The sequence below is a fragment of the Aquarana catesbeiana genome, linkage group LG04 (genome assembly GCF_042186555.1).
Source record: "Aquarana catesbeiana isolate 2022-GZ linkage group LG04, ASM4218655v1, whole genome shotgun sequence".
NCBI classification, from domain to species: Eukaryota; Metazoa; Chordata; class Amphibia; order Anura; family Ranidae; genus Aquarana; species Aquarana catesbeiana.
This window is the reverse complement of record NC_133327.1, coordinates 402253236-402271482: the sequence shown is the minus strand read 5'-3', so window position 1 is coordinate 402271482 and position 18247 is coordinate 402253236. Positions and strand designations below refer to the sequence as shown.

The 18247-nt window shown below is 38.0% G+C and overlaps 1 protein-coding gene across 1 annotated transcript in view; it reads right to left on the bottom strand.

Moving 5' to 3' along the window:
• Positions 1 to 17168, bottom strand: part of RSPO3 (R-spondin 3) — a 131804-nt gene extending 114636 nt beyond the window's left edge. Inside the window, exon 1 of the mRNA XM_073627212.1 lies at positions 16286 to 17168. Coding sequence (XP_073483313.1) covers positions 16286 to 16382 — 97 coding nt within the window. The 5' untranslated portion in view covers positions 16383 to 17168. The remainder of the gene's footprint in view (positions 1 to 16285) is intronic.
• Between the last annotated feature and the right edge of the window lie 1079 nt (positions 17169 to 18247).

Genomic DNA, 18247 nt, shown 5'->3' with positions numbered 1-18247 from the left:
TGATGGGCGACACTGATGGGCAGCACTGATAGGCGGCACTGGTAGCCAGCACTGACTGGCATCACTAATGGGCACTAATTGGTGGCACTTGTGGGTAGTGGTGGTCACTGATTGCTGCCACTGGTGGGCATTGGTGGGCACTGATTTGTCACACTGTTGGCGCTATAATGTAATCAGGGCACTGATGATCAGTGCCCTAAATATATGTTTTGTTGTCCCCTGCGAGGAGATGCCACTGATCGGCTCTCCTCGCCACACACTCTGTCAGTGTGAGGCGAGGAGCGCGGATTACTGGCATCTCTGTGTTTACATGTGACCGGCAGCCGATCACATGGTTAAAGAGCCGCGGACACAGCTCTTTACAGAGATCTGGGTTGCGCTGTGTCCTAGCAACGCGGCGTGGCCACGACCGCCGTACTGCATGCCCTTCAGGGGCACACAAGAGCGGCCATTCTGGGACACTGTCATATGACGTCATCCCAGAATGAGAGACGCACCGCCCACCCATCATTTGATGGTGGGCGGGCGGCAACTGGTTAAAATTATGCCATTAATCAAGAAATTTTTAGATCAGTTTTGAAACTCCCACGTTTCTGGATTTTTGTTTGTACAGTTAAAAAAAATAAAGTATTTTGAACCTAACTAATTCGTACAACTGGCGCACACAAAGGTACAGGTGTTTTTCTGTTGAGAAAGATACTTAAAGGGTAACTCCACTTTCGTGGGGAAAAATAATTTCAAATAAAGAAAAAATAATATAGCGCATATGATTGCGACACTAATCATTTTGTAACTGAATGTTATTAGAAATTATCTTTCCTTTTGAATCTGCAGCCAATGTTATTTTCTGAGAATGCATTGCAATATGGTTACCTGGAGTTTTATGTACACATAATGTGTACTGATCACTCCCCAGAAACATAATTTCCTGCTTGTGTGATTGGTTCACCAATTTTCCCAGAAGTCTGCCTAAGATACAAATCAGATTTTAGGCATCCCCTGCAACAAAAATGTCATTTTTTTTGAGAGATTCTTTCAATAGGAACCTGTCTAAAGGGATGCAGGCCCAGCAGATTTCCTCATTAGTAACCTGGCAGTTAATTATGAAACCACTCCCATGAGAACAGAGGCACAGAGAAACACACCTTGATTTCCTCAGAATAACAAAAGGTAGGAATCTGCAACAAAGTTTGTAATAATCTTTGCAATGTACATTGATCACCCAGAGGGGGTGTTTTTTTCTCAACAAAAGTGGAGTTATGCTTTGAAAATATTGGTAGAGTAGACCTTTGCCACAGACATGAGATGATCACCTACTGATTCACCTGAATTTCATAACATTCTTCTGTCTTTGGACAATTGACAACTACACAAATGAACAGAGAACAACACAATCTTTTATCTTTAAACACAAACATTTGCCAGCTGAGTTGAGCATTCTTCTTTATGGTGACAGGATCTAAGCATAAATATGACTGCTCAGATCCTGCATGTCAAACTGCCTACTAGGTATGTAGCCTATGGCAGCATAAGTAATGCTACCAACATATCAAATGTTATACAGGATTAGTACATTTAGCATTACAAGTAAGAGAGTGCATATGTCAAAAAACTGACAAAATCCTTGAAAATTGCCAAACAGTAATAGACTGTTATAGAAGTTTTGCTCGTGTAAGGAAAGTCAGGTGCAGTATGTGATATAATTCCATGTATAGAAGGAAAAAGTCATGTGGGTTATGTATTGGGACTGTAGCAGACCCTTGGATAAGGAGAAAAATTTAAAGAGTCCTAAGACCTTGGTATTTTCTTTCTTTTTTTTAACAGTACAATTTTCATTAAAATAAGCAATAGAGAAACATGTACATCAAAAATAATTTCAGCATTCCATTTGTTGACATATAGCACATCTACCATGAGCATTATAACACAATATGCCTTAGGTAATGAGGACTTCTTCCTGGTACATTCTAAATCAAGCTGGAACTACTGTTACACATAGGTGATCCAGGTGCATGTAATCATAAACCTAGGACCAAGCCCCATCTTGATTCACCTCCAATCACGTAGTATTCTTAAATAACAGTTATCACATTTTTATATATAAGGCTTTATTAACAAAAAGGATGGAGAAAAAGGGAAAGATGAGAATATATAGACCAGGAATCGGAATAAAAAGGTCACCACAAGGTAAGTACCCTGTTTTTTGCAAAGTAGGACACAACGCAAGCTAACCCATCCAACTGAAATTGTTTAATCTGAAATCCTCAGCCAGTAGTCAGCGGGGCATAAGAGGCAGAGTGTCCAAACATGACCCATGCCTATCTCTGATATTCAATTTTACCGCTTCAACTAACCTTCACAGCTACACTAAGAATCCTGTATATATCTTTTTTATATGTTTGGTCAGTTGCAAGGCTTTGATCTTCATATTTAAAGCACTATTGCCAAGGCATCAAACTTTTTTTTTGCACCAACTTTTTATACTTTTTGTAACTTGTATTCATCTTTTATAGCCTTGTGTAAGTATTGTAATTTCTTTTAATAAATTCTAAATCTGTTCCCAGATTGTTTTTAGTCTTAAAAAATCCAGTTGCATTAAAGGATCTACTAAAAAGGATTACGTGTATTAACATTTCAAGATATACATTTAAAGAGAGTGATTTTCCTTAAAACCATACACTTGGCAATTGGAAAGAAATAGACCAATTTGGAATTTTATTACAGTCAACTGGTCAGGAGAAATACTTTAGGCACTTATAACTTCTATCTAGTTCATGTTCGTAATAAAATGTTAATGTATTTTCAGTAAACCCAGTTATCGGAATACTGAAGCATAACATTTCAAAGCAAGTACAACGGGCCTGGCCCAGAAGACGCCACATCATTATAATTCATAAAAGATATTCTTAAAACCAAGACCGCGAATGTAGACAAGGAATGATATAGTTGGAGAGCATGTTCTAGCCGCACTGTGTCTGAAAGGCGCCTTTAGGATCACCAATTTGGGCGCCCTGGAATGTACCAAATAGAGTTAAATACAGTTTGACTTTACACGCTCTTAAATCAATGGAGTATTAAAACCCATTCTTTTTATGAGTAAGTCCTGAATTATATATTTTGTATACACAATACAAAGTAATACAATTCTAAAAATATCAGTGGTCTTGATCAAGACATTTATTATAATTGTATGTCTATAAGTAGTCCTTATTTTTACATACCCCAGGAACAATGTTTTGTTTAAACTATATTAACACGTACTTACCAACTGACCCTTATTAATGAACTTCAAAATGTATAATCGCTGCTCAAAAGCTTTCCTATTCATTTTTCCCTTTTCAACCCCTCAATGAGAAATAACTAACATAAAGTGCATAATAAATTATTTTAATACTTAACCAGTAGTTCACTAAATTCCCATTCCATTAACACATTGGGGTAGATTTACTAAAACCGAAGAGTGCAAAATCTGGTGCAACTCTGAATAGGAACCAATCAGCTTGCATGTTTTATTGCCAAAGCTTAATTAAACAAGCTGAAATTAGAAGCTGATTGGCTACCATGCACAGCTGCACCAGATTCTGAGTGCTCAAGTTTTTGTAAATCTACCCCATTACATCCTTGAATGAGAGTCAGCTTTGTTAACTTTTGTTTCCAATATGCTGTACCTGTAGAATACACAGTTTGCAATACCTTTAGTGTAGCTTTCAATACATGGTACATATAATAAAAAAGGAAAAACACAGAGGGAGAGAGAGAGTTAGTATGTAATAAATGAGAAGGTCCAGAATGGAATCCACATGTTAATTGTGGAATGTAGCTGCATTGATCTCTTGCATTGAGCCAGCAAGGAGACATTGCATGTTACAGATGGGGAGGAATAGGCTTGGAATTTTTACTACCTCCTAAAATTAATGCATGGAAATTTATAATAGTTCTCAAGAAAGTTATTCTAAAACAACCTAACATTTTTTTTCCAGTGTTTAAAGGCAATAGCTTGCAGACCAGATACTTTCCACATTTTTAGTTCCAGCATTTTATATTGTAAGGATCACATAAAACAGGCTAGACTAGGTTGTACAACAATCATTTAGCAAATTAATTTTGTGAGAAAATATGTTTTACTGGTTATGTTGTTTTATTTTAGTGCTCATAAATTAGAATCCTATTTCATTTTTTCAGACTTACAGGAGTGCTTAAGATAAGCTCATTGGGTGATGTTGTATGCAAGTTGTAAGTTGTAAGTCATGACTTCCATATAAAGATAGATACTTTGTACAGTACAAAAGTTTTAACTAAACGGACTCTATGCACCACATTTATAAGAGCTGTTAAATAAAACAAACTGTAAAGCTTTATTACTCATATAAACAATTCGGAATTCATCTCTCAATGATCTCAGTAAACTGAAATCTACATTGTTTCTAGGATTTATGACTTTGCGCATTAGCATTTGGTTCAGTGATGCATTCCCTTTACCATTTTTTCAATTTTTTTTTTATCATATCATTTTTTGAACGACAGATCTGAGTTTTAAAATGTATTCATTTTATTCACAGGCAAAAGACTTTGTCAGTGTGTCATTTAATTTAAACGAGAAATGCTCAGTTAGAGGCTCAATGGCCATATGAAGAACTCCTGGCCAGGCCCAACTGCTGCCTTTATATATATATATATATATATATATATACACAAATTTTTCTTTTCTCACATTCGATTTTATTGAAGTATATGCCATTTAAAGAAACAAATGTTTACTGTGTACTCCCTGATATGGATCACCTGATCTTAAGTGTGCCATGGTGTGCATTACTTTGGTTTGACCTCAGATTGCACTTAAATGTTTTACAGCAATACATTTTTTTTGTAACAAAAAATAATTACCGGTGTGTTTATGTATGATTTTCTAAAACATTAAACCATTAAAATGAATTTACTATAAAAAGTACAAGCGGCTTCTAAACTCATTAGCAGTACCTGTGGATCACACATATCACACTACTTGTTCAGAATCAGTGATTTAGACAGAATTAACAACCATGGCATACACTAGCTGACATTGTCACCCAAGTAATATACCTTTGATTTACTTAGAGGATTAATTGGATATCAAGACTGAGACTACCATCACCCCCAATAGCAATAGAAAAGTAGATAACTTCCTACCAGAGACAGGTGGAAAGATATCTGACCCTTGTCACAGGAGTGTTGGGATCTGCTGCAATCCTCCATCTTCACTGACAGAAGTCAGTGCTCTGTATTTGTATTTTTTACACTTCTTCATAGAAAATGAAAGGTCAAGGAATTTGATGACAGGCAGATTTTACATTTACAAAGCACTTGTTAGTGTCCACTAGAAATCGTTCACAACAGTAGTGCAGGAAACTTTTTCTAAGTGGGAAAGACTTGAGTCGCACCGATTAGAATGGTTCCATTGCCGTTAATGGGGCGCGACTTGCCATGCGACTTTGAACTCTCAAGTTGCATGACAAGTCGCGGCAGTGTGAACCGGGGCTTAGGTAGACTTCACTATCAGACACTGCAGGTATTTGTAGGGCTTTGCAGGGGGACTAAGAGAAAACGGTAAGCGCAGATGCATTGATGGTTAGTGTTGCAGCACATATTTTTAAGTGGGAGGCCACAGTTCTTCTTTAAGAATCACTTGTACTTTTTGAACTGTATATGGCCTGCCTAATAAACAACACTCTAAATATAAACATCCAGGCATAAAGCAGGAGTTGCCAAGAAAGAAGTACATGTTTTTGGATTGTTCTACACTGTGAGGCTTGACACACCCAGTTTATAGAACTGGAAACTGACTTTATAAACTTTTTATTTGGCTGTCTTGTCAGAAATGGTACTATAATTATTATTTATTGAGAAAAATACACAGAATATAAAAGTACCCAAGAACATTAATTAACATTATTAACTGAATTAAAAAAGTCAGATCAGGAAATAAACTAATGTCCGTGATTCACTTAAAACACTTTTTTTGGGGTGCAATAATGTTTGGACAGGTTGAAAAACCTTGTTGCTTATTATTTCCTCCTAAAATTAGTTATTGCTGGATGCATCTACTCGCTCCTCCACCATTGCTTTCTATAGGCATACATGCAAATGCATGAATCAAAAAGGGCTGGCAACTCGGATGCTCTTGAATAAAAGTCCTTTATTGGTTACACGGGTACACAGGTACAGGCTATACACTGACACGTTTCGGCTAAGAAGCCTTCATCAAAGCAAAATGCTCTGATGAAGGCTTCTTAGCCGAAACGCGTCAGCATATAGCCTGTACCCATGTAACCAATAACAGACTTTTATTCAAGAGCATCCAAGTTGCCAGCCCTTTTTGATTCAAGTATTGTATTTGGGGCCTGAACGTACTGGCTAGAGCACCGGATCACAGCTTGCGTACTTTCATATTGGCAGTGGAGCTGGGGTAACATTTTGTTTCTCATACATGCAAATGCATAGGCTGTGTCAGCTGTTCTTGGTGAAATGATAGGTTGTGTTCTTACTGATGTCTTTTTGAAGAGGACAGTTTGTTGCATTAAAGACCAGACACACTGTATGTGTGTGTGTAAAAAGACATCTTTGCAACATTATATCCCCCCCCCCAGCTATTGGGGGGATTGTATCTATCCAATTAGGCATCCTATTATAACATACTGTAATTGCTCTTGCTCACTTCTACATTATAGCAGCTCTCTTTATAAAAAATAATATTGGGTTTATTTTGTCATACATTGTGTATTTTGCTAAATATTTTGTAGTTGTTTCACAATTAAAGCAGAATTCCAGCTAAAGTTTAACTAATCTTAAATTGCTCCCTCTCCCTCCTAACACCTCTACTTAACTAATAAGTGTAAAAAAAATGTATATACCTAATTATTTTCAGCCTGCTCTGGTCCAATCATGTGACCTGCTTCCCCTGTGTCGGCCAGTGGTGGCTGCAGGGGAGAGGAGTGACAGTCGACAATGGCTGTACCTTGATAACCTATGGGTGATGTCATCAAGCCTGGCTTTCCAAGCCGTTGTTGGGTACTCTCTCCATTTCCCAGCAGTTGTCACTGGCTGACACAGGGGATGAACAGACCAGAGCAGACCGAAAATAGGGAAGTACATCTTTCTTACACAGGTTAGGTCGTATAGGTGTTAGGAGGGAGCATTTTAAGACTAGTAAGGCTTTTGCTGGAATTCTACTTTAATATTTGAAATGTTTAATACATTTACTGTTTATTCGTTGTTACAGTAAAATGTAATTATAAGAGCTCTTCAGCCCTAAGTGAAGACGTATTTCTTCTGCTCAGGCAGGCCAGATGTAGGATACACCCTGTCATTAATGTGAATGACTGTGCACCGCTGTACTTGTGTAGAAAATGTTATATGTTTTCAAATGCCAATATCTGCACTTGTAGTACCACCATATTCACGAGTATGCGGTAATGACAGCCTGTGCGCTGCATCTGGGCTGCCTGAGCGAAGGAAATACACCAGGCAACATGCTGAAGGAGCTTAGGCAGCCTGTTTGCAATAGTCCTAACATTGATTTCTATTCATTTTTTCTGCTCTGAGAATTGTGCTATGCACAGCACACTTAATATACTCATATGCTTCCAGCAACAAATGCCAGTGCTTAGCCTCCATTAGCATCAACCTATAACTTTGGATTGTAAGCTCCTCAAGGGCAGGGACTAATGTGAATGTATAATATATGTAACGCACTGTGTAAATTGTCAGCGTATATAAATAACTTTAATAAATTTAAAAAAAGACACTATAAAAACTTCATGACTATATTCTATGTGTGAATATGCATTTATATAATAATGAGTGTGACTGTAATGTGCAGAAGTAACATTAGTTTGTGCCACGGTGATTAAGGTACGATGGCTGTTGTATACAACACCTATACTTATAAGCTTTAAACAAATACCCTCAAACTACACCCACATGCTATATAAAACATTTTTTTTAACAGGCCTGTAACAGTGTACTGTATTTACATTAAATATCAAGTTCCTTTGACATATTGGGGTTGATTTACTAAAGACAAATAGACTGTGCACTTTGCAAAGTGCAGCTGCACTCTGCATGTGCAATTGCTCCAGAGCTTAGTAAATGGCTTCACTTTGCAAAGAATGCCCAATCACATGCAAGGAAAATAAAAAAAACAGCATTTTTGCTTGCACATGATTGGACGATGGAAGTCAGCTGAGCTTTTGCTCATTTACTAAGTTCTGAAGCACCTGTTCTTGCAGAGTGCAACTGCACTTTGCAAAGTGCACAGACAATTTGCCTTTAGTAAATCAACCCCATAGTATCATCACATAGCCACATAGCCACTACTATGGGGAACTTGTAGTATACTGACATGTACAAAAAACCCATGCATTAAACATAATAGAACAGCTTCAGTGATGCCATTACCATAATGCACAGGACCATTGATAGTCACCCATGTTTTGTTCAAGTGTATTATCAAACATTACCAAAATGTATTTCCAAACCTCCCATTATTTTTGCAGGGGCAGCTACTGGAAACTTAGTTCTTACTGTCGTATGTACAACCCCCAGAACTACTTCTCCCAAGAGTCGTAGATCCAGTGTGTGGGCAGACTCATGGGTGTTGATTTACTAAAACTAGAGAGTACAAAATCTGGTGCAGCTGTGCATAGTAGCCAATCAGCTTCAAGGTTTTTTTCAAACCTATTTGCACGAATTGAAATTAGAAGCTAATTGGTTACCCTGCACAGCTGTACCAGTTTTAGCAAATCAACCCCATAGAGTCCAGGCAGCTGCAGTATTTTTTTTGGGAAACTTTGCAAGGGATGTTGCACTTTTGAATGGAATTTTCCCTAGGCATAGTGAATGAGGTGAAACTCCATTGATGTTCATCATCCAATCATGTACAAGCAAAAATACAATAAAAAAAAAAATTCCCTGCTTGCAGTTCAGTATTCTTTGCAATGTGAATTTTCATCACATTCACCAAGCTAAAGGAAAATTATTTCACAAAATGCAAATTCCTTGGCCATGTGAACAGTCCAAATAGTGAGTTAAGAGCACACTGTATTTCTAGTAGATTAATAAGTATTTTTCTGTACACACGTAATTTATAAAAGGGATAAAATATGGGAAGCTGTGCATAGACTGAAAAAATGTACTAATTATTTTTTAAGTTTTATTTTACACTGACATACACTTCAGCACTACCTTATTTACAAGAGTTAAGAGCACTGGGATTGATTTACTAAAACTGGAGAGTGCAAAATCTGGTGCAGCTCTGCATAGAAACCAATCCGCTTCCAGGTTTTATTGACAAAGCTTCATTAACCTCCCTGGCAGTATGATTTTCAGATTTTTGATGCTAAAAGGGGTACATTGTTTTGCATAGAAATGTTGGCATTTTGAATTGTAGGCCTGTAATTCTTAGGAATAACTCACTTAAATCTGTCCAAACAAGAGTCTAGTAGACATCCCGGGTATGATAAAGTTTGAAACACTAAATCATAAATTATAATATAATAAATAACTAAAAATTATTCTAACAAATAATAATATAGTAATAATAAAATGTATTCAACAATGTAATTGAATCAAAAACACTGAAATTTGCTCAATTGCAGAATTGTCGCTGTCGTTACTTTCAGTGTTTGATGGTAAATTTCTCCACAAATCACTATCGCTCAATTCTGCAAGTGATTCTAATTTATTATCGCTGTTTTCTAGCTGGTCTAAAACCGCTTTTGATGTAAAGGGACACTTTTTGGTTGCCATGAACAATCTCAAGTTTCCACGCAGAAAGAACAATATATATAATATAAAACTACATGCAGGGCACTGGACAAAGCATTAGGGACAAAAGGGAGGTGAAATGATTTCATACAGTAATGTAATCTGTAAGATTAAACTGTACTGTATATGCTATGTGTTTTTAACTTTAATTTAGCGCCGGGCTCCGTCCCCATGCATCGCAACACTTGCAGGGAATGGAGCCCGGCACAGCGATGAATTGAGTGGAGGACACGGCTTGCACACACAGCTGGGAGACATCGCAGGATCCTGGGGACAAGGTAAGTCTCTTTGTCTGGCTCCTGCGATGCGATCCCGAGTATGGCTCAGGGTTACCGCTTATGGTATGAAAAATTTACCCTGAGCCACACTCGGGAATACCGCCAGGGAGGTTGAACAAGCTGGACTTAGAAGCTGATTGGCTACCATGTACAGCTACACCAGGTCCTGCACTTTCCAGTTTTAGTAAATCAACTGCATTGTGCTAAAGTGCTGTTTGTATGTGTAATATGTCAAATATATGTTGTATCATAACAAAATGCATATTTGCTCACTTTCCACGCTGACTTGCAGGTGTTCTCTTTGCTACCGTTTAATCTTGTTGATAATGCTTTTCTATTTGTACCAAGTAGCTTTCCATTGTGAAGATTTTTTAAAGAAACTTAAAATGTATTCCATGTGTGTGCAGTTTGAATTATGGCGGTGGACTGTGAGTGTCAGAGCTACACACTTTAAAAAGTGAGATAGGTGCTTGCAACAATGTTTATGGTCTTTAAAATGAGGTTTAGTAGTAAAGTCAGACCACCTTACAATGCAGAATTCGAGGTCCCTGACATTCCCACAATCACTCACTAGAGGGCACTATAAGACCCATAATTGATAGCAGTGACTTCTGTTCCATCATGTATGTGGTCACAGTGATAAGGACAGTAGCAGAATGCTCCTGCAATTTTTTCCACTATTACACACTACATTATCACGTGTTTTTTTTGCTTGTATAACATGAAAATGAGCATGGGAACAACTGGAGATTAAAATGTGCCTTTCACTGTCAGTTACTTAAAGAAAAAACTTATTTAAGGAAAAAAAGAAATCAAAATGCAAAATATATTGGTTTATGCAAATGAAAATAATAAAACTGGCAATTGCTGCTGTATCTTAGAGTCACCATGTACTACCCAAATGGTATTAGTTGCAAATACCTGCTGATTGTAAGCTCTCATGAGCAGGGCTTTCCTAATTCTCTTGCCTTTAATTGTTTTTTAGGTGTACTGTCTCCTTTTATTTCGTAAGCACTGTGCAGACTGTTGGTACTACAGTACATAAAGTCTGAATATTTATAATTATAGTATGTTTGATACATTTATTATATAAAAAAAAACCAGTCCGTTGCACTGCCTACACAGTGCATCATGTATTTATATATAACAAAGTATCATTACAGAAATGTCCATCTACTTTGTAACAGAGAAAATGACAATTTGTAAGGTGACACATTTATGTCCCTTTGCTGGGAGAATGGCAAAGTCCCAGATCCAAATTTATTTGCTCACACCCTACAAAACTTTTGTGATAACAAAGTGTTTGCTAAATCTCACATCAGTAGAAATGAAAGTGTATCTAAAGGCAACTTTTGAAAATGTTGTTTTAGATAGAATAGGAAAGGATCAGAACCCCTGTTAGGTTTTTATTGCTACCTGTGTCCCACATGGGAAGGTTCCCCTCTCTATTTATTCTAGTGACCATTGACACTAGATTAGGAAGGTATAGGGATGTTTTCCAATGGGGACACCTATTCTGGTGACAACTGTCTAAGTGGGATTTCCTTCTAATTTCTTTTATATCCCTAAGGACAGGAGATGCAGGGAAATGTCTTCAATGGGAAACATATAGAAAGAAAAACCCACAGGGGTTTTAAACCCTTCCTTACATTTCATTTGTACCTGTAATGAGATTTAAATCAAGACACATTCAAAACAAACAGAGAAACCCCCTATTAGACTGGATTCACACCTATGCATTTTTAGTGTTTTTTGCATTTTGCAGATTTGCACTACAGTCAATTTAACAGGGTTTCCTATGGAACACAATCTGTAGTGCAAATCTGCAAAATGCAAAAAGCACTAAAAATGCATAGGTGTGAATCCAGCCTAATTAGTCTAGACACAGCTAAAAGCTGTAGGGCTGATATACTAAAGGAGTTGAGAATCGTTACTCAAAATTGTGGGAATATTCAAGTCACTTATCCAATCCAATAAAAAGTTTCTGCACATTAGTTTTTCAAAAGTTGAGGAATGTGCTTTTCACAGGATTGGACAATTGAAGTGAAAATTCAGACAATTTTAGAGTGAAGATTCTAAACTCCTTTAGTAAATCCAGCTAGCAGCACTAGGGTCATCAGTTCAAATCCCAACCATGACACTACCTGCATGGAGTTTACATGTTCTACCTGTGCCTGCGTGGGTTTCCTCCAGGTACTCCGGTTTCCTCCCACACTCCAAAAATATGCTGGTAATTTAATTGGCTCCTGTCTAGCCCTAGTAAGTGTATGTATGAATGTGAATTAGGGACCTTAGATTGTAAGCTCCTTAAATGTACAATATATGTGTTAAGCGCTGCGTAAATTGCTGGCGCTATATAAGTACCTGTAATAAATAAATACATGAAATAATAAATCAGCCTCACTGTGTCTGTTTGGTTTAATGAAGCTGATGAAAGTACTGAATAAACAGCAATGATGATAATGAAGATTAGTCTGATGGATACAATTTGCAATTACAAAGTTACTTTTGTGCTTATTTAAGCAGGCTATTTTGTTTAGCAGAGTACAACCTGTAGCACCTGGGCTGATTAACTAAATGAGCTGAGAATCTTTGCACAGTAAATTGTGTGAATATTAATTTCAATGATCCAATCATGTGCAGATGAAATAAGTTTACAGGAATTTGCTTTTTGCACAATTGGACGATGGAAGTAAATATTTGCACAATTTTAGTGTAAAAATTCTTACTCCTTTAGTAAATCAGCCTCACCATCTCTCTACTAGAGATGATCCAATCATGTGCAGATGAAATACGTTCACAGAAATTAGCTTTGTGCACAATTTGACAATGGAAGTCAATACTTACACAATTTTAGTGTAAAAATTCTTGACTCCTTTAGTAAATCAGCCTCACCATCTTTTTATGGGAAATTATCCAAGCATGTGCAGATGAAATAAGTTTGCAGGAATTTGCTTTTCACACGATTGGACAATGGAAGTAAATATTTGCATAATTTTTGTGTAACGTTTCTTGACTCCTTTAGTGAATCAGCCTTAGCATCTCTATATGAGAAATGATCCAATCATATGCAGATGAAATAAGTTTATAGGAATTAGCTTTTTGCGCGATGGAAGTCAATATTTGCACAATTTTAGTGTAAAAATTCTCAATTCCTTTAGTAAATCAGCCTCACCATCTCTATACTAGAGATGATCCAATCATATGCAGATGAAATAAGTTTACAGGAATTTGCTTCTTGCATGATTGGACAATGGAAGTAAATATCTGTACAATTTTTAAATTTCTTGACTCCTTTAGTAAATCAGCCTCACCATCTCTATATGAGAAATGATCCAATCTTATGCAGATATAATAAATTAGCATGGATTTTCTTTTGACATAATTGAACAATGTAAATGAATATATTGTGTGATAATTCTGAACTTTAGTAAGCCAGCCTCACCATCTTCATAGGATGTTGGGCTGATAACATGAGCTTCCAGAACTTATCTCCCAGCCACACACAGCTCTATCACTCCCAGCATGTAGCATCCACATACCCTTAATAAGACAAAGTCTGGAGATTTGATCAGTTAGGACGAGCTTAGAGAAAACACGTTGTTCTTGCCTGCTGGAGGGCACCACTTCCCTCACTTTCCACCCTTCATGTACCATCTGTAAGCACTTTGCTAGAAACACACAGAGGTCTCTTGCTGAGCTGCTGGTAGGATAGCAAACCAGTCAGGATAACACATGGATGGACTTTCCTCTCTCATTTAGCTAGGGATAGACAGGTAACATGGCACTACAAAGAGGGAGTCATCTAAGTGGATCTCACACATGTATCAAATCTTTTTTTTTAGGGGGAATGCCAGGAATTTCCTGACTTTTATTACCCCTATCTCAATCTGATTGACATGTACCCTCTCCAGGACCACAGAGGGTGACAGCACTTGGTGAGCCATCCTTGGTCGCCAACTCTGTATTTTATGACCCTCTACTAGCCAAGCTTATCTGTTTCTCCTTCCTTTTGAAAGCTCTAGGGGGGGCAGGTAGAGAGATCTGCATGTAGCCCACTGCCAGATCTTTGATGCTGGAATATAACAATTTATTGTAACTAAATAATAATCTCCAGATCTGTTTTCCGGCAGCCAAGAGGAATGTCATGAGTAGTGAAGAGGTTAAAATGGGATATCTAGAAGCGGGGTCTATCCCGGGATAACAGCACACATCTTGTATGGATGGGATCCTGGTTACAGACGACCAGGCTCAGAAGCACTGAAGCAAGGATTTCCTTGGTAATAGGATTTGCTAGCGAGTAGAGAGACGTTCCAATTACAAACTAATTACCACTGATCACCAAGAGGTACTGAGCAAATAAACTTAACTCCTGCAATGCCATGCCTTTGTTGCCTTCTGGAGACGTTACTGATAGTGTCCCATCAGTGTTGGGTATTAACATAAGCTGAGCCTGGGGGGTAAAAACAGTGTCCTAATCAATGCTTCCAAATACCAGTACATGCCAAATTGGGGACTGGGTGGTGCAAGCCTATAGGGGACCTGACAGAAATGGATATACAGGCATTAATAGGAGGGAGTAGACTGCAACCTCCATTGCTCAGTGGCTGGGTGTCTACCACTGGTGTGGTCCTGGGCTTAATCTGACTTTAAATGAACTGATCCATCGGTCAGAAGGTGAAACTGTATTTGTTTCACCTATTAACCAGCCCACTCAAAACAAGACAAGCTTCATATGTATCTGATAAGAGGGGTACAGACTTACAATAATAAAAAAAAGGTGATTTCTTACCCCTATATCTCTCTGACTGCAGTAGCTGCTGAGTTTACCCAGTTCTGCAAGACTATTTTACTATATTCACATGTATTTGATTAGGGACTGTAAAGCGAGAATATTGTCAACCTTTCCACAGGGCTCTGCATTTGATATATAATAATACCATTTGCAGATAAACTATTCATGTAATCTGCACTGAAAGAATTGTATGTACTCCTTTCTTCACCCCAACTTATGGATATAATATATTCATCTCCAAAGCATGCTGATGAGCACGGTTAGAAAATATAGAGCATGTGTTCCTAAACAGCAGAGATCAGTAGCTCCTGTCTTAGATAATACCATTTAATATATCCTATGGCTTGGACTATAAATTATTTAAAGGAATGCAGAAACAGAATAACTAAAAGTGCTATTTTACTATAACGAGATGTATCTAGCTTATTTCTATAGCATGTGTTATTAGGGCTTCATAGGAGATCTCTAATAATACTAGTTGTAGCAAAACTTTTAGTGAAAGAATCTTTTTTTCACAATATATATATATATTTTTTTAGAATAGATCTTGTATCGAATACAAAGTAACATAGAAAGAATCATATACTCATTCCACTGATATATATATATATATATATATATATATATATATATATATATATATATATATATAATTTTTTTTTTTGTTTCTTTTTTTAAGGAATGCAGATTCACAATAGCTAGTTAGATACCGTTGTACCATTGGCATGAGTACATCAGGATAGACAGATCTCTAAGAGGTCACCTAAACTTTCTACTACTCCAGGTTGTGGAAACCAGACTTCAGATCTGAAGCTTAGTGACTATATATACTGTATATAAAGAATAGAGAATGAAGATTAGCAAAATATAAAGAATGAAGATTAGCAATAGCTAGTTAGGCACCATTGGCATGTGTCCATCAGGATAGACAGATCTCTAAGAGGTCACCTAAATCTTCTACTATACTCCTTTAAAAAAGATGGAACAAAAGTGAAGCAGTTGTCTGTGGAAACCAAGCTTCAAAACTGAAGCTTAGTGACGAGAGAGGGAGAGAGAGGGAGAGAGAGAGAGAGAGAGAGAGTCATTATGACTATATATTATTTAAAGGTATGCAGATTCCCAAAAGCTAGTTAGGCACCATTGTCATGTGTACATCAGGATAGGAAGATCTCTAATAGGTCACCTACACCTCCTACTGCTCCTTTAAAAAAAATGGAACAAAAGTGAAGCAGTTGCTTGTGGAAACCAAGATTCAAATCTGACCTGTTGCTATGCAAAGTCATCCCAAAGGGACAAGTGCACCTAGCTCTTCCTAGAAAGATTGCTTAAATTGACACCCAGAAGCTCCAGGACTCCATAGCCACACAAGTCACACAGGTAACAGGTGAATGCTTAACCAAGTGACACTTACTTCTTCGATGTCGCCTCCCTCTAGGGATGTGTTGGCTCTCAATGTATTCCAAGAAGTTCACAATGATCAAACACAAAGAAAGCAGTCGCAATTGCATAGTAACCTTGTAATGATTTCCCCCCCTTAAGTTCTTTAGTATGGAGTGCAGTGTCCTCCAAATTCTTCTCTTCCCAGCGATCCAAAAAAGCAAACACAATCCACCAGGACTTCCAAGAGATAAAGTAGACAGGGCAATTAGTGAAACAGGATGATAAGAAGACAGGACTGTTTGTGCATGGTGAGATAGGCAGTAGAGTACCTTACAGAGTCAGCAGGCAGGCTCCCTGGTTGGGATGCAGGTAGCATATTGCGTGGAGGAACCTAAGTTCTTGGACATCCCAGGAGACGCAAGCCTTGACCAAGATAAGCCCACCAGAAACCCAACTCCGGCACACATGTGGTGCTGGTAATCCCGGGATCATCTGTCACTTTCCAAAAAAACCACAGGGTCAAGCCAGCAGCCACCTCCTCTTTGCAGTTTGTCCTACACAGGGAAAAGATCCATCAGACATCCAGCCATCTGGGATTGCACAGCTCACAGGTAGACAGGAGAGGATGACCAGGTCCTGTGCTGGAGCACTTTACCTCCAAAGTTTGCCAAGAGTACTATCCAGAGGCAGGACTACTAGCATCAGAGGGTGGTCTGTCTGTACAGAGCCATCAGTCTGGGAAGCTCATCAGACTGCAGAAGAGCATTTATTGGGGGGCAGAGTGCCTTGTATAGGTTACTGTAAATCATCTGACTCCCACTATAGCATACTGCCTAGCCTCTCTTACTCCCTGGCTGCACACTGTTAGGACTGGCTGCTTCTGTCAGACTCCCCTCACTACACCGATCATGTATTTAACCTCCCCCTATCCCTCTCTCTCCCTGCACACCCCCTCCTCTTTTTAAAAGAGAGCCGAAGATTAAGTGTGCAAGTAAACTACAATGGGACGTGGGCAGTGCTAGGGGGGAAAGAAAAGTGTTAAGGGGAAGCCAAACCTTGTCTGTACTGCACTTCTGGGTCGAATTAGCCCATCCAGAGGGTGAGGGTGCAAGAAAATAAAAAAAGCAGCTTGGAGTTTGCAGAAAAATGGGTAGCATATAATGCCTTTCCCAAAACTGGCATGCCACACCAGCAATGCATGGCAGAGGTGCATCACACCAGCCAGGAGAACATAACTTTTTTTTAAAGGATGGAAACAAACTGATTTGGCTTTAAAAGTTTCAGTAAAGCTGACTTTTTACCACTTATCTCAACATTTCACACACTATGTGGCTGTGCTCACACTTCTGTTAACTATTTATTTATGAGCATGGATGACTGCAACACCAAAGGAGGACTTGGCAGAAGAGTTAACCTTCTATAGCCTTAATGTGTTTAAGTTTCAATTAGGTGCAAAAACAAATACTTAGGAAATAAAACCCTACAAATAGGATTTACTACCCTTAGTAAATATTAAGGTGAGGTTTTGCTTAGTAAATATTAAGGTGATGTTTCTAATTGCTGATAATTATTACTATACTGATGCAACTAGTAATGAGCAAATTGGTTTGAAAACTAAAATTGGCAAAGCTGCAAAATGCTGTTTTTGTTTTATTTTCCCTTGCATGTTAAACTACCCAATCTGCAGAGAAAATCATATAGGCGGTTACTTACTAAAACTGGTGTAAAATCTGGTGCAGTTTCTAGTTTTTTGTTTTTTTTAGCCAAAGCTTAAAGTGGGGGTAGGTTTCCTTTACTAACTTTTACCTATAGGTAAGAAGGCTTACCTATAGATAGTGTAAATATCTCCTAAATGTGTACATATTTACTATACATGCAGGCAGTGACATCACTGGTGAATACGCTCTGAAGGAACAGCCACCTGTGCCGTTTCTTCAGAGCCCTGTGCCATGAACAGCGGCTCCCGCTCGCATGCACGGGAGTGACATGATCG